General features: G+C 51.9%; 6 protein-coding genes across 6 annotated transcripts; 3 read left to right on the top strand and 3 right to left on the bottom strand.

The window, feature by feature from the left end:
• Window positions 1-504: 504 nt before the first annotated feature.
• Window positions 505-3,469, top strand: BD324DRAFT_607406 (Not1 N-terminal domain, CCR4-Not complex component-domain-containing protein; the record flags this gene model as incomplete). The annotated part of the gene is made up of 9 exons (XM_022014069.1): window positions 505-526; window positions 740-861; window positions 1,022-1,132; window positions 1,184-1,561; window positions 1,620-2,249; window positions 2,296-2,695; window positions 2,749-2,836; window positions 2,876-3,386; window positions 3,446-3,469. The coding sequence occupies 9 exons, from the start codon at window positions 505-507 to the stop codon at window positions 3,467-3,469; spliced, it is 2,286 nt and encodes a 761-aa protein (XP_021872783.1).
• A 1,485-nt stretch (window positions 3,470-4,954) lies between these two features.
• BD324DRAFT_649018 (hypothetical protein) lies at window positions 4,955-7,875 on the top strand (the record flags this gene model as incomplete). Its single annotated transcript, XM_022017921.1, has 4 exons — window positions 4,955-5,153; window positions 5,208-5,246; window positions 5,313-5,687; window positions 5,741-7,875. 4 exons carry the CDS (start codon window positions 4,955-4,957, stop codon window positions 7,873-7,875), a joined length of 2,748 nt encoding a protein of 915 aa, XP_021872782.1.
• Window positions 7,876-8,749: 874 nt separating this feature from the next.
• Window positions 8,750-11,206, bottom strand: BD324DRAFT_576701 (putative ubiquitin specific protease; the record flags this gene model as incomplete). The annotated part of the gene is made up of 11 exons (XM_022013207.1): window positions 8,750-8,955; window positions 9,045-9,309; window positions 9,370-9,429; window positions 9,494-9,723; window positions 9,782-9,865; window positions 9,918-10,011; window positions 10,060-10,289; window positions 10,345-10,560; window positions 10,636-10,801; window positions 10,886-11,004; window positions 11,098-11,206. 11 exons carry the CDS (start codon window positions 11,204-11,206, stop codon window positions 8,750-8,752), a joined length of 1,779 nt encoding a protein of 592 aa, XP_021872781.1.
• A 388-nt stretch (window positions 11,207-11,594) lies between these two features.
• Window positions 11,595-13,525, top strand: BD324DRAFT_649016 (hypothetical protein; the record flags this gene model as incomplete). Its single annotated transcript, XM_022017920.1, has 2 exons — window positions 11,595-11,822; window positions 11,882-13,525. 2 exons carry the CDS (start codon window positions 11,595-11,597, stop codon window positions 13,523-13,525), a joined length of 1,872 nt encoding a protein of 623 aa, XP_021872780.1.
• A 59-nt stretch (window positions 13,526-13,584) lies between these two features.
• BD324DRAFT_617870 (hypothetical protein) lies at window positions 13,585-17,414 on the bottom strand. Its single transcript, XM_022014958.1, has 7 exons — window positions 17,188-17,414; window positions 16,297-17,148; window positions 15,957-16,247; window positions 15,813-15,911; window positions 15,205-15,771; window positions 13,842-15,156; window positions 13,585-13,784 (listed from the first exon to the last, which is right to left on the bottom strand). The coding sequence occupies exons 1-7, from the start codon at window positions 17,330-17,332 to the stop codon at window positions 13,649-13,651; spliced, it is 3,405 nt and encodes a 1,134-aa protein (XP_021872779.1). The 5' UTR covers window positions 17,333-17,414; the 3' UTR covers window positions 13,585-13,648.
• A 22-nt stretch (window positions 17,415-17,436) lies between these two features.
• On the bottom strand, window positions 17,437-19,490 carry BD324DRAFT_617867 (ADC synthase). Its single transcript, XM_022014957.1, has 6 exons — window positions 19,437-19,490; window positions 19,056-19,383; window positions 18,886-19,008; window positions 17,972-18,836; window positions 17,709-17,920; window positions 17,437-17,655 (listed from the first exon to the last, which is right to left on the bottom strand). The coding sequence occupies exons 1-6, from the start codon at window positions 19,446-19,448 to the stop codon at window positions 17,534-17,536; spliced, it is 1,662 nt and encodes a 553-aa protein (XP_021872778.1). The 5' UTR covers window positions 19,449-19,490; the 3' UTR covers window positions 17,437-17,533.
• Window positions 19,491-19,538: the final 48 nt, after the last annotated feature.

The raw sequence follows: 19,538 nt of genomic DNA, 5'->3' as shown, positions 1-19,538 counted from the left end.
GGACGAGCGTGACAGATGACGGAAGCCTGGCGGCTGTGCAGCAAAGTTTAACAAGTAAGAAAGGTTAGAGTGATGTCAAGTTAGACAACAGAGCTCAAGGTCACGAAGTTCGAAGAGACTTGTTTACTCGCGTAGAACGGTTCGATCAACGCTGGCTTGGCATCGTTCAATGCCGCGTGCCGGGGCTACTCAGCTCGAACGGTGTCGCAGAGGCGATAGGGGGAGTCTAGGACGCTTGTAGCATGCAGCACAGCTGGTCTGGACCTCGCAGGACACGTATGGACGATAACAAGAGACGATGGAGCAAGTCATGAGTTATTTGGTGCTGAAAGGATGGACGGTCGAAAGTTGGAAATAATAACGGGAGTAAAATTCAATTCGAGGGGAGAATAATTCTACTTGCCCAATTCCGAATGTCCCGTTGGGATCCTTGGAACTCTCATCTTGCTTGACATTCAATTGCACGATCCGCTCTCTACTTGCTTCTGATAGACGTCGCTCAAGATGGCGCAGCGTAAACTACAGGGTGAGCAGGCTTCATCTCACGCGCAACTGCCAGATCATGGCTGATCATTGGGTATTCCGCTCCGTACACCATGCCACCCCCGTTGATCCGGCTATCCCCTATCACTCTTGCCGCCGCTCACTCATGTCCGATTTCTGTGCACACCATAAACTCCCTACCCTCTCGGCACTCTTGATCTCGTCACACTTCACTCATTGACTTGTCCCATTCCAGCCGAGATCGATAAGACTCTCAAGGCCGTCGCTGTCGGTGTAGAAACCTTTGAATCGACTTTTGAGAAACTACAACATGCCTCCAGTACGACTCAGAAGGAAAAAGTCGAGACTGATCTGAAGGTATGCAGAGTATGCCTAGTTTCTATTTTATCCTTCACTTTTCCCTCTTCCCACTTTGACATATTGTACTCGCTCCTCCTTCGCAATCTACCAACCGAAAAACCTTCCCTCGTGTTCAACCCTTGACTGATAAGCTGACCGTCTGACCCCTCCTTTTCAGACGCAGATCAAAAAGCTTCAGAGAATACGTGATCAGATCAAATCCTGGATATCCAGTAGTGATATCAAGGATAAAACGGCTTTGATAGATGGGAGAAAGTCGATCGAGACAGTGAGCCAAACGTCTAGGATATGGACGACGCGCTGAAGTTCGTCTCGTTAGCAAATGGAGCGGTTCAAAGCGCTGGAAAAAGAGATGAAGATGAAAGCGTTTTCGAAAGAAGGACTGATAGCTCAATCTAAATTGGATCCAGCGGAGAAGGCGAAACGGGAGATTGTCGATTGGATAGGCAACACAGTCGATGAACTATCACGTCAAATTGAATTGACAGAAGCGGAAGCTGAGAGTTTAAATACGGGCAAGAAGAAGAAAGGGCAGGGAGCAGACAGACTGGGTGAATTAGAGACCTTGAATGAGAGGAGACAGTGGCATATCGCGAGATTGGAAGTCGTCCAGCGGATGTTAGAGAATGGGCAATTACAGACAGATCAGGTGGAGGCGATTCAAGAGGACGTCAAGTACTTTGTCGAGGCGAATACGGTGAGCAAAACGCAGTCTCTTTGTTCCGATCTTCCATTGCTGATCTTTACGCGCGCAGGAGGAAGACTTTGAAGAAGACGAAGGAATCTACGATGAACTCAACCTTGTCGACGAAGATGACTATACTGGCGACCTTCACAATGATGAAACGTCCAACCTTGATTCCGCATCCGTTGCTGATACCGTCGATACGGCCCCGTTACCGTTACCAAAGACACCGGCGAAAGATGACAAGGATAGTGGAGGAGGGCATAAAAAGACTACGCCTGCCAGTCGGTCCTTGTCCATGTCTCAAGGTACCAGTGGACCGTCGGCCGTGGCTGCTCTAGAGGATCCACCGAGTCCCATAGCGGGCAAGAAACAACCTGTACGAAAGACGACTGCAGAGACGAAGCCCGCCGCTACGCCTGAGAAGGCGGCTGTCAAAACGGATGCGAGCTCGAAAGAAATTCCTGCAGCCGCCCAGCCAACGGGTACGACACCAGTTACGAAGACTCTCCCTCCGATTCGATACGCTGCTGCGGCTGCAGCTGCAGTGGCATCTCAGATTCCTGCCATGCCTACCGTTCCTGCGCCCGTTCCTTCTGACTCGCCTCGGAAGGAAGACGCACCGACAGGATCGGCCACTGCGAACACCACGAGTATTCCGCCGCCACCATCCTCTGCGGAGCCACCAAAGGATTCCAGCGTAAGTCGCGGGGAGTTTCAAATGAGTTGACGATCCGCTCTCGCAGCCTTTCCAGAGTGCCAGTGCGCCACCTCCACCACCAGGTCTCTCCAAATCCCCCGCCCCTCTTGCTCCTTCCAACACTGTCACCTCTCCCGTATCTACCAATGGCCCCGCTCCGCCCTTTGCACAAGCCCCTGCTCAAACCCAACAAGCGTCAGCACCTCCACCACCGCCAGGCGTCTCCGCACCTCCGGGATACCCCACTGCGCCGCAGACGCAGCCTGGAACCGCATCCGATCCACAGACAGCTCGTGCACCTGCTTCGACCGCTCAAGGCCCACCAGCGCAGCAACCCATTCAAAACCAAGCGTCCGGATCACGAGTCACCAGTCCGCCTTCTGCTGGAGCACCTCAAGGCGTCATGGGCAATCTCATGCACAGCTTTGACATGGCCAAGGAGTCGTGTAAGTCATGAGGCGGATGGTCCTGCCATGCTAATGCCTACTTGATTACACAGCTGAGAGACGATCAAATGATATCAACGAATTGAATGCCGCATTAGACACCTCGTACCTGAATGCGCCGCATCTGGAAGATTCCGAACCGTAAGTCGATCCACACACACATCTGCTGATTCCGCCCAGACCGCGGTATTACCACCCTCGAACCCCTATCAAGACGCCCTCATACTACCCTCAAACGCGTTTGCCGATATTGGAGGACAAACGGTCGTATCAGCGGATGGAGATTGATCAGTTATTCTTTGTCTTCTATTACATGACGGGGACTTATGAGCAGTGCGTAAAGACTGTGACTGGGGGAATTTGCGCTGACATTTCTGTTTTCTTTGTTTTTTTGCCTTGTCTCATCTTTGCGACGCCTGCTCGCTGGCACCCGATCGCTTTGCTTCGCTGGTGCCTCCTACTCCCCTCACTCCGCTCGCTGCGCTCGGCGTGTTCGCTATGTTCGCTTAGATGGGCCGCCGCCCAAGAACTCAAGCGCCAATCGTGGCGATTTCACAAGCAATACCTCACCTGGTTCCAACGTGCTCACAATCCGCAAGCTGTCACTTCAGATTATGAGCAAGGTGGATATTTCTACTTTGATTGGGAGAATAGCTGGTGTCAGAGGAAGAAGTCTGATTTCAGATTCGAGGTGAGATACTCGATTGACGCGCGAGTCACTGCGACTGGGAATTGACACCATTTACCCAGTATCGATGGCTTTCGGATGACTGAGTCAGGCGGTGAAAGTATCTGTTGTGGTTGGTTTCACACTCATTGTATAGTATATGTCTATAACACTTTTGGCATCGGAGGATGGAACAGGGAGTGTGGTGTGGTGCATGCAGTTTAGAGCTCATTTGCAGAGTTTTGGAAGGAAAGGGCCTTTGGCATGAACAGCAGACGGAGGATCTGTGTGGTCTGTGAGGTATTGTCATTTGATCTCCTGTTGGCGGAGGCTGGATTCACTTGAGCAGGCTAGCAGTAGAGGAGATTTGAGTGAATGGGTGAGTTTAAACCATCCAGTTCACTGATGTGCTGACTGATATCCCACTGGTCAAAGCAGCCACCAACCCATTTACGATCCCGAGCCATCAGCTGAGAATCTGGAGCTGCTCCCTCCCTCCGCGTCCCCCTCCCTTTCGATCTTCAGCCACTCGCCATCAATGTCCTTTTGGGTGTTCATCAAATAACACGTCATTTGGAGTGTGTGTGTCGGTCGTCAGGCAGAACGATACCTTTGAGAAGGTCAAGAGTCACACCCCAACGCCACCATCACCATCACATACAAATTGGTCCCGAAGGCTATGATGCCCCAACGCTGAAGCAGACAGACGTGATGATAGATTGGCTGGCCGACTGACTGAATGACTGATTCTGATGTTCACTGACCTGCGCTGATCATCGAGTGTCGCGGCAGCTGCTGTTAAAGTGATTCTATCTCATGCCTCATTCTCCCACCGGTGTTTGCTTAACGAACGCTCTGTAATCGTGGCGCACCACCACGACCAACCTCAAAGGTAAGGGGTAAAACAGTGTATGTGTGTCTCAAAGGATCCTTTCAGACGCCTGGGCTCACCCCACTCTCTCTCAGTCTGATCATCAAACACCATCACATATGTTGGTAGATGGGGACATGATGTTATGTGCTGCTGCTGCTGCTGCTGCTTCTTCTTCCGCTTCCTCCTCGTCACCATCCTCACAACTATCCTCACCGTCCTCTTCCTCTTCCTCATCCTCATCCTCACGTATCTTCATCACACAACCATTCCTACACGTGCCCCCATCGAAACCCCCTAGCTCTACTCTGATACACCACATACACACACACACACACATACACACGATCACCCTTGATATCAGGTACATCCAAGTCACATCCAGTGAGTCCATCTTGAGTCCATCTTGTTTCCGTCCATCTAAACAACATACCACATTCTCTCGTCCACTCGATTTCATCCTCCTCCCCTTTTGCCTGACTGCAGTGATCGTCGCTCAATTCATTCACACAGATCTACTCCCTGCCCGCCCAGCCTTTCATGACATAACGAGTCACGTTGCTCAGGGCGAACTTATTTTGGATCCTTGGTGAGTGTGTGCGTACGTGTGCGAGCATGTGTGAGGGGAGTGTTGTGGTGGATTGGTGATGATGATGATGATCAACGGGTGTGTCATTCCACGCTGACACGGTGCAGCATATCCCCCAGACCCTCAATCACCATGAGTTCCGAACGCAGAATTAGTCAGCCTTATCCTCCCTTTCATACGGTCCACCCATCTCCAGCTCTTACTTCTCAACCTTTACCTGTTCACCGATTATTCTCCCATGCTTCACCATCTAGAACAGGGCCGATTGCTGCAGGAACGCATTCAAGACCATCATTCTTTGACCAACGGGATATCCCGCAGTACACTCCAGGTGAGCTTGAGTTCTTCGCATCTGGGCTGTACCTTGATACTGACCCGCCTTCAGATGAGAGACCCTCGACCCCATCCATTTTAGATCACCCATGTGAGCATCTCTCCTCTTACTCATGTCAAGCACGTTACACCTGCTCACTCTCAAACCATTGCTCAGACCTCGACCCCTCACCATTCACTCAGGATCAACTCATCCAAGTCAGACTACCATACACTTCGAGCTCGCCGAATCGAGGCGTCAATAGTAAAGATTATCAGTTCCCTCGCGAACACCATGATCCAGTCAACCAGCGCGATTCAAAGGACCATTTTATTTCGGTGGAATCAGTCGATACCCATACAACTCTTTCTTCTTTCGCTTTCTCACCCTTCTCCCCTGTCATTCAGCATCGTTCGCCCTCGGATCCTGTCGCTCGCCGGGCTGAGTCAGAGGAACACACTTCAACCGCCAACAATATGGGTCAAGCGATCCGAAAATTCGGATCCGCTTTTACCGCTGAAAAGGCTGACGCCACGACCGACTTCAAGCATGGTGAGTGGAAGTGGTCCTTCACTTCATGGGTTCACACTGATACACTACAGCAGAACCCAGCCAGGACTTAATCTCCACACACTCAACCCATTCCACGCACTTTGCGTCCGCTCAGCAGCATCGTTCAGCCGATTCGACCTCCACCACCGAATCCGCCTCGCTTCCAACAGTTGAGTGGCCTAGACGCCCTTCGTCCCTCTATCAACCGATCGAGCTTGTACCTCTCCACGAGCCCCAAGCTGCTCGATACGATACCACGTCACTCCTCCGCGATGCATCTATCGCGTCTGCCGATCCACTGTCCGACACTCGATATGCTCAGACGCGACCTACGACAGCTCCTCCCACTCCACCCTTCGGTACATCCAAGACCAAAGAGTTCTCCCTTGATCCACCACCATACACCGACGGGGACATCCCCTTGCCAGAGCCATACAACTCTGCTTACCCTCATCCCCTCTCAGCTTACGCATCCCTAGGTGTCAACGAAGAGACTCGCAAGCGAAGCGGATACGATCAAGCTCTTTGGGAATTGTTCAATACCAACCCTGCAAAACTCAGAGGCACAATCCTGTCTGAAGCTGGACGAGATGATCTCCTCCCTCCGGCATTGACAATGCTCATATTCCCCGGTGAAGGGAATGGGATCCCGGAGCGGCTTTGGAGTCGATTCGAATCGTTCGGCGCCGCTCGTGTGCCCGTCGGAGTGGCAGGTATGCCGCAACATGGTCTTTCCAGTGCCACGTCAAATTCTGGTATGCTTCCTCCTCGACTCGCATCACTTTCTCCATCGGGAACCTTACCCTCCGTCTCATCAACGATCTCGGCATACGGCAATTTGTCTGCACATCCTTCCCTCGCCTCGTCTCAGACTCGACCGTTTGACTCGCCTGGAGTCTACACTCCTACTGGGTCTATCTCCATAAAAGGCGATGATTATTTCAGTACCCCTCAAAAGGACACTCGACAGAATGCATCGGTGATCAGCATGGCGACTCCTCCATCCACCCGTCGATTCTCAGCAAATCTTGGACCATCGAGTCCTGCAACTCCGAGTGCGAGCATTGCTTCCCTCACATATAAACGAGTGCAATCGAGAAACTCGGCAGACATCTCGCCTCTCTCGACGAAGAATACCGCATCTCCTGCATCCTACCAATCGATCTATTACAAGACGGAGCTCTGCCGTGCATGGCATGAGGTCGGCCATTGCCGATATGGTGAAGCCTGCCAATTCGCTCATGGGGTCCATGAACTCCGAGTGCCATTCGAGAGCACCGTTCCTCCTTTGACTCCCCCTCCTGAACCTCACAAACCGCTCTACAATCAGAGTGAGACCCATCGCGAGTCGCCCATCCAGACCTCTGCGATGGCCAGATACAATTCACAGGCACTTCATGTTGAAGCGTTGCCCCATCATCGCCTGGACATGCGCAGAGCCTCGGCACCCTTGTCGACTGTCGACGAACGACACGAACTTGAATCGTCGCTTTTCAGCTCTGACATCGCTCCGATAGGTTCTGGAGGATCGACGAAGCGATCTAAAGAGGTCACAGTCATCCCTCGCAACGGTCGTTCGCCGGACTTGGCAACTGTGGCGGAATGGTTCTCTACTCGAGCCAAGCAGGAATCTGTCAATGTCTCATTGGACGGTATGGGCGTCGTCGGCTTAGGTCAACGATTTGCTCAAGGCTCAACACCTCAGGCTAATTCTCAAACTCCTGCTCGACGATCTGAACCGAGACTTCGACTCGATATTCCCCTCAACACGAATCACAACAACCTCGCGTCGAGAACCTTCGCGTCCACCGCCGCGACGGATCAAGCGTCGACTCAGAGTACCTCCAACATGTTGGGATCGTCTCTTTCCGGATCCATCTCCACATCTCTCTCGTCCACCTCTCAGATGCTTCCTACGCCGTTGACAGCATCCTCCAATTGGATCCAAAATGGTCTCGGCGTGGACGTCGCGGCATACAGTCCGTCGACCTCGTTCTCCGATAGCGTGTTGAATTCTGGATCCCTTGGTTCAGCGGTAGGCAAGAGAATGGCTAGAGAGCTTCAACAAGACTCTCAGGATGTATCCGGCGTCCAATCCCTCCCGACCGACGGACAGGATCGACCCTCCAAAAGCAGTCTTTCGTCGACGACTTGGGACTTTTCGACTGGTAACTCTATTTGGTGCTAGGGGTATCAAACTTGCACCTGAGCCGCAAACTTGACATATTCTCCGACCTGTCTTTCTACAATTGTTCCTGTCACTTCCTTCATCAAGCGATGTCGCAATACGATGCACATGTCGATCGATGTCAAATTTCGCGGTCATCGGATCAAACTTTGTTCACCTGTCGATACTTTATTCTGTCGACGCTCATCAATCGCAGCTTGCTCGAATCTTTCAACCGTACCCATGAAAAGACTACCGCCCGCGTTCCGGAATGTGGACGTCTCGACCAGCGCTGCTTGTCAACATTGCATCCACCCACTCATGCTGACCTAAACTCAACTCCTGAGAACATTCGAAATCACATTGCGACCGCATACACGCCGGCATCAACAACAACAAAGAAACAACATGTATATAAACGTTGGATGGATCGCTGTACAAAACTGGCTGGCCTTATGCTCCTCGGATCCCGAAACCGTTGTTCAAAGCACTCCGTAGTATAATCTAGGCTTGCCCCCTTGTAGACAAGATCAAACGGCCACCGTCTTTGACGTGCTCTACAAAACGCCCATGTTGCCCCTTTTGCACTGTAGATGGCTTTCTTCATAACATGCAGATACAAATTTTGCACCATGTCTCGTGAGAGAGAGGTCAGAGATTGGCATGAACTCGAGGGTGTCTAAGCTATACGGCTAACTATGCGATGAAACAATACTGAGACTGAATGATGTGAGATGTGCGGAGCGAGAAGGTTGATGAGGAGGCGGGAGAGAGTTTATTGGAATCGAGTACTGAAAAGATGGTGACGACAGAAAATGATATGTTGAAGAATACACTGGGTCTAAGTAATAATGACAGAGGACAGATCAGGGGTCTGAGAGACATTTTGACGGGCTTAGATCGTTCCGGCAGGTTGAGCGATCCTGCCACCGTTGACAATACCCGTCGAGCTATTGCTATTCGGAACATGTCCATTGACGGAATCTCCATTGGCGTGGTTTAAGAGCTTTGAATGAGGTTGCGCATAAGATAATGATCGCTTGACGTAGAATAACATGTAGGCATTTTGAGCCAAGACTTGAGAGAGTGTCGTGCGTGTGACTGTGAGACCGAGCGAAGACGAAGCGAGCGTGATTAAAAAAATGTACCGTTCAGCTTATGCTCATCACCTCAGGGAAGACAACACTCACCCTTGTCATCATCGCAATGCCACCACTCGCCATTACTCCAGACGTCTGCCCAATAGTGACCATTGTCCAATTTGCCTTCATGCGTCACCACGGCAAAAAGGTCGTAGTCATATACGGAGAGCGGGATAGATCCAGGCGTACTGGGTACTTGTTTCGATCCGTCAGGCGACGAGATTGTGGTATCGACAAAGGGGCGCATGTTAAGATGCGATGGGAATTTAACGGCATGTTCAATCTTGCTCGACGTAGCATTGTGAGCGAAGCGCTGCGGGGTATCAGCGTGAGTGCTCCCTAGAAGCGAAATACAAGGCGGACAATAATTCACCTTGAGTTGAAACGACAGCACCGGAGCAAGCTTCTTGATACATAGCTTTTTGGTGGCCACCTGAAACACGTGCCAGATCGCATCAGTCTTGGGATCCAGCTTCGCCAATACTGTAATCACTCACGACGCCCTGTCCACCACCACACGACGAACAATCGTAGCCTCTCCCATGATCTCCGACCTTTTCTTCCGAACAATACCGCCTCAACATGGCTGCCAAGGTCAATTCGTGTCCCTCCGTGAGAGCAGACGGGAAATCAAGTTGAACATCAAGGATCGGATCATCCGTCGTAGATGTCGTCTTGCAATTTGAGCATGTCACAGAGGAAGAGAGAGACCCGAGGAACGCTTGATCTGGGGAGCGAGGTAGTAAGTCAGCACGGGGACAAGGCCAGACAAAGGGACGCCTTACGAGCTATACAGTTACAGCTTGATAGTTGACCTTTGGCATGAGTATGGATCTGCTCGAGGGCAGCGAGAAAGAATGAGTGAGCATCTGTGGCATATCAGCTGAGCGAGCTTTCTCCAGGGAGTGAGACTAGGCTCACCCTGCTGGCCGTACCCCTCGAGTTCGGCACTGGCATGCCACATGGCGTATAACATCGTGATAGGTCCGAAAGGCGCCTTGTCATGATTGTGAAACTTGGTTCAATGAGCTCCAACTACACTTCTCCAGGTCTGATCGCTGACCTCTTCAAATGCTCTGTCCATCTCGCAGCACATGCATCCTTTCTCCCTCTCTGTAGACGGCGCACCATCTGGCCCGGTGATGAGCTTTCCGATTCCCGAGCCATTCGCACAGACATGTCTGTTGTGCCTGTCGGATAAAAAGTACGCTTTGAACAATGGGTTATGGATAAAAGCTTGGAGTATGGCGGATAGAAAACAAGTTTGAGAGAGGTTGAGCAGAGGACGTAGGCCTAGTGGGATGACGGAATGGTAAGATGGAAAGTCGTGTGATCGCAACAGACTTACCATTACACGGCGCACTCTGCCGAGACGCAGAGTCCGCAATCGCTTTCCAGGGCATCCATGGTCCTCTCCCTCGGACAATACTACCCTGTTCCCGACTCTTATCGTTCTCCTCTTCCACTCGAATACGAGCGACCCGATACAAATCTTCAAACGTATCCGCGTAAATGAGATCATTGCAGGCAGAGCAAAAGATGGCTCCAGAGCTCGAGTCGACAGCTAAGTCATCGGTACATTCAGAAATGTTGGTTGAAACGCCGGGATGGGTGTGGTGTGCACCTCGTACAGACTCACCGAAAGCGCATTTTCCCTCAGATTTCCGCCAATGTTCGTTCATGCATTGCTTAGAGGAAGACGATGAACCGGCTGTCAAGGATATGCATCCGACAAAATCGCAAGTGAGGCATGCGAATGGCCTAGAAAGGGGTGACGAACAGGAGTGACATGCTGGAGCGGAGGTCTGAGGTGTGTCAGCGAAATGGCAGGGCTGAGCAGTCGCCAGCCGCGGTCGCCTCTTGACACAGGGGAATGATGGAGAGCTCACCTTGCGACGCTTTATACCTTGGTCCGTCGCTCCCCACCGCACAACTTGTACGAACCGCCTCATGACGACTGGACACCGCTGTTCTGCGGAAGCACCACCAGCGCGAGTCGTTTCTCCATCTTTTTCCACAAGAGAAGCATAATCCACAGCTAGGTATGGTGTAGCTATTGCGGACTTTGAAGATGCTGAGGATTGCTGGCCCGAAGCAATACCATTTGCAGATGACGATGTGGCTCCTCCGATGAGTGAACGTAAATGTGGACAGATGGAGGTATCAATACGATGCGATGGGCCCTGTCGATTCGGCGACGGGACAGACATGATACTGTACCAATTGTGGGTTATGCGCCAGATTGATTTCCTAGAGTCTGTAACATGAATGAAGTGCCGATAGTACTCTTCTATAGCTGCAAACCGTCCAGTAGATTTGAGAGAAAAGGTGGTCATTCCAGCTGAAACAGCAGTCAGCGGCGATATCCGCCACGTTCAGGCCTCATACGGCTCTTATCAGCTCACGTGGCAGCGCCACGTCATAGAAATAGTGAGGACGCGACTGGAAAGCGCGTCTGGAAATATTGATTCGTGGGGTCGGTCTCGGACAACAAATGTCATAACGTTCTCTCACCGGCGGACTAGAGCGTACCGTCGTCTGATCATCTTTTTGGGACTCGTACGACTGCTGTGGATACCCTGATAGTGTCAGCTAAGGATGGCGTCCAATCCATCTCTGACCGACCCGCCGTTCACCACCATCCCGGGAGTATCGCCTACCGCACCCATCTCCGCTCAAGTGGAGCAGATTGACCAACTCAACACTCTTTTGCTGCAAGAGATTGATGCAAACTTTGCCAAATTCCACACCATTATCACCTCCAAAGTCTTGCCTGAATTCAAGCGTTTCGCGATCGCCAGTGAACCGGTTCGAGAAGCTGCGCAGGTGAGTGTTGCCCGGTTTCCATCCTACCCTTCATGGATTGTTGATCGACCGTGTCCCAGTTCTGGAATTCCTTCTTTGAAGCTGCTTCAGCTATCAGAGTACACGTACCGGGAGATACGACCACGACGAATGAGACTCGATCGAATCTTTCTGACAGCGGAGGAGAAGATGATGGTGACGAAGAACATGATCGAATAGCAGATGAAACGATTCGAATTGAGGGAGATCCATATCTTTCTCGAGCTCAAGCCGAAGGATCCTTCATGTTCCACGATGGAGATCATGTCTCGTCAACACCTGTACCTGGAGGTAGAGCGAGTTCTCGCTCGAAACGGAATCAACAGGTCGAAGATGACTATGACGATACGCTGGAATCACCTTTCGAGACGGTCGAAAGGAAATTGGATGGATTGAAACTTGGACCACAGAATGAGAGCTCTGATCTGCCTACGCCATCACTGCCTTCAGGCTATACGATGCCTGTCTTTGACATCCGACGAGATGATCTGGATATCGGAGATGTCTCTACGGGTACTGTCGAACGCGATCTGCCTTCTGAGCCATCTCGACCCACTGGCCCATTCACCACCACGACCTCCAAGGGAGGCTCAAGTTCGCGGAAGTCAGGACCTTCAGGCACCACGCCTAGAGCCGCTCCAACGCAACGTCCGACAGGGGTCACAGACCTTCGTACCACGCCTCTGAACCATAAATTCAAGATGAAGAAGCCCAAGCAATCGATCGCTAACACCATCATCGCCGAGATGAGCGATCTCGATCACGAGTTTCCAAGCTCCCCACCAGTCACGATGAGCTGGCAGCTTCCTCCCAGGACACAGGCAATAATGAACGTCGGCAGGACGCCAGTGAAATCGAGTACGCAATCTGGCGCAGTAGGAGATGCCAAAGGCAAGGCTCGGGAAGTGGACGGAGCAAGGAGGATCATTGACGATCTGATGGAAGAGCTTCAGACGAGTTATTCGCCAAAAGTTGCTACTCCAGATATCTTCAGGAGATACTCTGTCGTGCCGGAGGCAGTCGAGGGAGAGGGTAAAATATTGTTCCAAGGTGATCATCATCTTCATCATCAAGCTGGGAAAAGCGGTATACCCGCCTCGACCGCGATGTCGGGACCTAATCCTACCACTGGTCGTCTGTCTCAACCTGGTCGATCGAGTCGACGATCAATTGCCAACACGTCCTTCGGTTCAGATATCGTCGATGAGCCCCACGAACAGCCAACGCCCATCACGGACGAATCATTTGACGAGGAAGATTCAGCGGATATCGATTCAGTGTTTGGAGGTGGCGGTACCATTCAACAGATGCCGGGTATGGCTCATCACAGTGATTTACTGGGCAATGACAGCTTCGATTCATCACCTGGGTCTGTCCGTGGTGGAGGAGGACACCATGGACATCCAGACGATGACGATCACAACGATATGATCACAACTCGATCCGAAGCTGGAATGATCTTCGGTCACGCAGATACTAAAGCCAATGTCCAAGGTCCAGGTGCAAAGCGTCCGACTGGATCCGGAGCTTTCAACCTCCATAAACAGGACGAAATGAGCACGTTTCATGGAGGTCAATTACTGGATGCGGCGGGAAGAGAAGTCAGGCATAGTCCGCTCGTGGTAGGTAGAGGAGGGTTGAAGAGTGACGGAGCGGATCTCTTCAATGGCAGGCTCGCGAAATAGATTGAGATAGGGAAGAACGAACTCGAGAGCTACATGTATAGTGCTGAGAATAGCGATACAACCTATCTACCCAGTAACACCAAATGTCGAACAGCCAATGATGATGGTACAGAGTTCCATAGTCTATTCCTCCTCTTCCCCTTCTAAAGGCTCGTACTTTTCTTCCTTGTTCTTCGAGATGCGCCACCATACAAAGGTCGCACCCGCAACTAACAATACAACTCCGACCACCACGAGACTGACGATGAGCCATCCCCATCTGTACAATCCATTCAGCCTCTGTCGCTCATGGTGCGCTGCGCCGATTGGCACTTACCTCGAGAACCAGCTGGGCTCAAACGGCACCAAAACATTGTCGATCATCAATACCCCTCCACCCAGAGCCAGACCCCCCTTCCACAGATCGAATCGTTTATCATCCTCTTCAGCTTCACTAGTCTTTTTCTTGTCTTTATTACTGCTCAACCATCGCTTATATCGAGATGCAGTGTCGTCCATCCAAAGGTCCGGAACGCGATTCCGTCTCCATCTAACGGATCCACGGCCACTCGCACCTACACGCGCAGCATTGTTGTCGGATTCAGAGCTGCTCCTCGCGTTGCGTATCCCAATCATGTAAGAATTATCACCTGTAGCTCGGAAAGCGAGTTGACCATACTTTGATTTGGAGCTGTACAGCGTATCATAGACCAAGTCGTCGAGAAGACTCAAGGGTTGACCATCTTTCGGAGGTTCCGCAGGCTGCTTGGTTTTCATCGTCCGGGGCGTAGAAGGTTGAGTCGGGATGATGTGTAATTTCAGCAAATCAAGCAAGGCGTCCTTGTCGGACAAATAGAGTGACATGTTGATCCGGGAGAACGCCTTGTCCGAAGGACACAGAACAGTGTACGAAGGCATGGCCAAAGAATCGGCTTCATCGCCGTCATTCTCTCCGTCGCTGCTCCAAGTCTGTACCACTCCATGAAGCTGAGCCGCATTGACTTCCTCGTTCGTTGGCTCACGGCCTTGGAGGATCCACTCCATTCCAGCTCGAATCATTAAATCCATCATTGTGTTCTGCTTCGAGCCTCGGATGAGCTTTGCTATTGTCAAGCTGACATCTGCGGGCATTTCAAGGCTGTCGATGGTGTGCACAACACCAGTACTCGTGAGGGCATCCAGCTGGCTGATTCTTGCTGGCCGTAGTTCGCCATTTGCGGGAAAAGCTTCTCCAGAGTCGTGGTCTTTCCATTTGGTAGGACTGGATAGACTCAAGTTTCCATTCTTTCCGCTCGATCGATCGAGGATGATGTCGCCACCTTCAATTGTCTTATAGACAGACTTGCCAGATTCAATGTCCGCAGAGTAGATGACACCGTCGATCGCGTGGTATCGCAACACCTTGCGAAGCTCGTCCTTGCCCTCCGAGGAGAGGAGATACTGCATACCGAGACCGAGAGCGCTACACGCGCGATTGCGCGGCAGGAACCAGGTCAATCCAGGAGTATGTTTGACAATACGTTCCATATCCGCTGCATAGACAGCAGCGATGAACGTGGACAGCTGGAGATCCGAGACAGCCGTCTGTAGCACGTCTTCAGGTGGTGAAAGCAGAGACGAGATGAGATATATAATGGATTTCCCTGAGCGGACTGCGGCAACGGTCAGCTTCGATGCCATGAGAAATCACACTAGCTCACCTGGTTTACCTCTAACGCTGGCACCGCCGAAGCGGATCTCTCCTTGACCAACGGTATCCCACTGAAGTTTCCCGCGATTGCTAGAGATGTCCACCCGAAGTCTCTGTCTCTCGCCCTTGAGCGACGACGTCCTCAACTCGGTCCCTAGCAGCATGCCATCCTTGATGTCGGAGGGGTCGTACCGCCCAGGGAGGATATGGTACTGCAGCAACGCAGCAAGCGGAGAAGCATCTTTGAATGGCTCATCGGCAAGCTGAACGCTCCTGTGATTCGGAGTTACCACTTGGTCTCTCTTCACATGCTGCCATACGTGTGGCAGCGGAGGACCCAGGTCCGCTCCAAATCGGTCCATCATATCCATAACATCGTCTGTTGGCGCGAGGAAGGTCCATGCTTGTGACTCATCCTGTTCGCGTCCCGGTTGACCGACATATTTAGAAGACAAGTTGGCATCCCGCAAAAGCGACACGAACCGGGTGGCGTTGACTGATAGCAAGACCTTTTCGGCCGAGTTGAGTAGGGAAAAGTTCGCTGGAAGGAGCAAGGTCGGTAGAATATGTATGACTCCTGGAAGAATCAGCCAGACGTTTCTCGAGCGAGCGACTAACCATTAGACGCAAAGATGTCGATGGCTGAGGCGTTGGTGCCGTTGACAGCGAGGCCTTGAGAGGCTTCGACCATGAGGTGCAGACCGAATGCCGCTTCGACTGCATGGCGTTAGACAGGCCAGTACAAAAGGCAAATCCACTCACCAGAGTCGTCATTCGCTTTGAAAGCATCGCTCCAACCAACCTGTCCACGACCCACTGCCAGTACTACACTCCCTCCAATTACTCTGCCGATTCCCTCAGATCCGTACCCTCCTTCCAAGTATCCTCGTTCAATGTCATCAAAAGCCCCCTTGAACGCCTCGTTCGAAGGTGCAAATATTGTCAAATGTGGTGCAGTGGCGAGATCATCGGGCAGAGGATCCGGGAATGGAGGCGAGGAGGGTAGCAGATGCGAAAGGTATGATAGTTCAGGCGTGGATTGAATGATCTCCTCTAGATACGAGAAATGAGTGCGAATAAACGTATCTTGCACAACACTTACGAATGCTCAGAGGAGGCTCAAGAACGCCTTGTATCCCCACCACTACACCATTCCTGACCCACCGAGCCACTGGACCAGTCGCATTCGAAGGTTTCTTCGGTGCATTCCCTTCCTGGTCTCCTTTGTCTCCTTTGCGCTTCTGAGCCTCGTTCACACTGGTCTTGTTCTGGTCATCGGGAACAGGCCATCCGCTCCCATCCCAGAATTCAATTCCGCCTGATCCCGTCCAGTCCACACCGACCTTTGCACGGTGCTCGGAGTCGCCTTTAGCCACTCGGAGCCTCTGTCCGTGTCCACCAAGCAGTCCTTCACCGCCTCTCGGAAGCCATGGTGGACCTGGAGGAGGCGTTGGGGGTAGAGGCGGTTCTTCCGTTAGAGGGAAAAGCAGCGTTGTCTCTAGAGAGACCGCGGCGTCTGTCATAGAAATCGCTCCTTTGTCTCCAGGACTGTCATGAAAGAAAGCCGATGGGGGAAGGGTATAGTTGAGCATGTGGTATAGAAGATGCTGCCGTAACCACCAATTCTGATTGTCCAGCTTCTTCTCCTCTTCCGCTCGTTCGCCACCACTCTCGATTCGAGCGGCCAAGACCTGATCTTCTGACCAGGTCCATTCTTCTAATCCTCTAGCAGATAGCCAGCCTCGATACAGCCCAGTCGGATCCTCTGAAGAAGGCCGATGATCATCTTCCCATGCTTTCCAGGCTTTATCAGTCGGCGCGAAGACCGTCGCGTTGCCTATATGGGCAAGGAGGGGGATGCACTTGGACCGCTGTAGGAGGCGGATGAGCGTTGTATGTTGGTCGGATTGTGAGAGAGCCGAAACGATGGTGTCGGCGAACGAGTCTGAGGGTACTGAGGTATTAGCTCAGCCTGCTCCAAAGCTGCTCTCACCATCATCCACTGTCACCGATTTGTCCGAATGCAGAGCAACTGAAACGTGGGCGAGTCCGGCATTGCCCTGTACGACCAGCTGCTGAGCCAGCGAACATCTCGCAAAAATTGCCAGAGCAGCCGTCAACGCGCCCGTAGACCACATGGCTGCCTCCTCGACGCTTCTGGGTCCCTTACTGCGTTGATCTGACTGCTACAAATGGATATGCAAGTAGATAGCTTGTAGCTACAGCGACGATCATGCAAAATGTCCGAATCCGCTGACGCAATTGCCAAATTTTGGTTCCGCTTTCGGGCGGGTCCGGGTGGCGACATGATGGCTTGCATGCATCTCACAGCATGCACTCTACGCTTGAGATGCGGCGTAGTACCTCTCAGCTTCGTCTATGCAGTTGACGTTGGCTTTCAGCTTGTTTATGGTCTCAATATATTCCTCTTCCTCATTGGAGTCAAAGACAATACCACCACCTGGAGAATTTACATCAACGATGGACGCATCAGAATAGGTTGACCAAACTCACCGGCTTGAAGATAGACAACCCCATCCTTGTAAGTCATAGTCCGGATGGCGATGCAAGTGTCCAGCTCGTTTCGATCAAAGTCAAATCGCCCAACTGCGCCAGCATAGACACCCCGTCGTTCCTTTTCCAGGCCAGAGATCAACTGAATGGCCTTGATTTTCGGAGCACCAGAGACGGTGCCAGCTGGGAAGATGGATCGGAACGCATCGAATCTGGAGGTGGTTGTCTCAGCAGATATATTTCTGTGAGCTCATTCTAGTCACCTCGACTGGTCATCTCTCAAGATGCCGCTGATCATACTGGTCATATGAATGACATGGCTGAACTTCTCCACCTTCATCAAGGCATCCACATGGGTCGTTTCTGGCTTGCAGACTCTGTTGACATCGTTTCGAGCCAGATCCACCAGCATGATATGTTCTGCTCGGTCCTTCTCGGAAGCCTGCAGAGCAAGTCCAAGAGCGGCGTCCTCTGTACTGTCAGCAACGCCTCGAAGAGATCGCTCACCCTCTGCCGTCTTCCCTCTTCTGACAGTTCCCGCAATAGCATGATTGTAGACCTTTCTATTTTCGACCTTGCATAATGTCTCAGGACTCGCGCCGATCACTTGGACATCTCCACAGTTCAGGTAGAACATGTATGGACTTGGATTAAGTCTGCGCAATTGACGGAACAAGTTGAAGGGGTGTAGGGAAGTCGGTCTAGCCAGTCTCTGACTCGGGACAGCCTGGATGATGTCCCCCTTGACGATGTGCTCCTTCAGCTTGGTGACGAATCCTTCATAGCCTGATTTGCCGACGTTACTGACGGCCTCGTTCCCCAGCTGGATGGGCTTTTGGACAGGTAAGGGTATGCTGGGGTTTTCGAGCTTCCGCCTAAGTCCTTCGATTCGAGCCACACATTCTTCATATAAAGCCGGTATCTGCGTCGAAGGTGATCCGTCTGGCAAGTGGACGTGAGACACGAGTTTGACAGTCTGATAAATGTGATCGAAGATGACCAGAGTCGATGTAAGCATAAAGTACGCCTCAGGAAGTCCGGCTATGGGCTCCCGAAGTGCTTCGGCAGGTTTAGTAACGGGTTCAAAGTGGGAAATGGCATCGTATGTGATGAAGCCAACAGCTCCGCCTAAAGGTCGTCAGTGCTGCTGAAACAGCCGCTGGGACGTTCTGCTCACCCGTGAAAGTCGGGACTTGATGTAGCTTGACATATCGATACGGCTCCAGCTCTGCCTCCAGACCTTTGAGTGGATCCCCAGTCAGGTCGAATCCCGGTCCAGTACGTATGACCTTGAGGGGATCTGCACCGGTGTGAGTCCGATGACGAGACCTGACAAAAAGAGCTCACCTGCACCGACAAAGCTGTATCTCGCCAGATTCTCGCCGCCAATGACGCTTTCCAACAAGAAACTATGACTGCTCTCACTCGCAATTTTCAGGTAGGCAGATACAGGTGTGAGCATGTCCGCTGGCATTTCAATGAACACCGGTACCAGATTGGGCTTGGTGTTCGCTTTGTAACCATTGGACTGAGGAGCAGAGGACGAGCTGCTGGAGGACGCCGCAGATGTGCTCGGGTAAGTTGGCATATAAGGTGCCGCCAAGGTGGAGGGCGCAGAATGACCATTTTCAAAGAGGTCTGTGACATCTGCTAGAGATGGAAAGGCGGCGGAATGCTGAGCAGCAAGCATCAGTATATGTATCATACGCGAGACCCTATGAGACCCACTGAAGTGCTCATTGCTGGCTGACTACACGAGCCCAACTGATGAGGCTTTGATCCACAGAGACAACAATGACCCATAATGCTTTGTGTTGCAGCGACTCAACC

This window comes from Kockovaella imperatae (assembly GCF_002102565.1).
Source record: "Kockovaella imperatae strain NRRL Y-17943 chromosome Unknown BD324scaffold_3, whole genome shotgun sequence".
Taxonomy (NCBI): domain Eukaryota; kingdom Fungi; phylum Basidiomycota; class Tremellomycetes; order Tremellales; family Cuniculitremaceae; genus Kockovaella; species Kockovaella imperatae.
The sequence above is the reverse complement of the archived record's forward strand: the minus strand, read 5'-3'. Positions and strand labels throughout refer to the sequence as shown.

Bases quoted from the DNA above. Each gene is read 5' to 3' on its own strand.
- BD324DRAFT_617870 (XM_022014958.1), bottom strand. From the start codon at position 17,332: ATGTGGTCTACGGGCGCGTTGACGGCTGCTCTGGCAATTTTTGCGAGA. The intron at 17,149-17,187 runs GTGAGAGCAGCT...CTAATACCTCAG, and splicing joins ATCGGTGACAGTGGATGATG to TACCCTCAGACTCGTTCGCC. The intron at 13,785-13,841 runs GTAAGTGCCAAT...TGGATTGTACAG, and splicing joins GAGCCCAGCTGGTTCTCGAG to ATGGGGATGGCTCATCGTCA.
- BD324DRAFT_617867 (XM_022014957.1), bottom strand. The intron at 18,837-18,885 runs GTGAGCAGAACG...GACGACCTTTAG, and splicing joins TCAAGTCCCGACTTTCACGG to GCGGAGCTGTTGGCTTCATC. The intron at 17,921-17,971 runs GTGACTAGAATG...AACCACCTCCAG, and splicing joins TTGAGAGATGACCAGTCGAG to ATTCGATGCGTTCCGATCCA.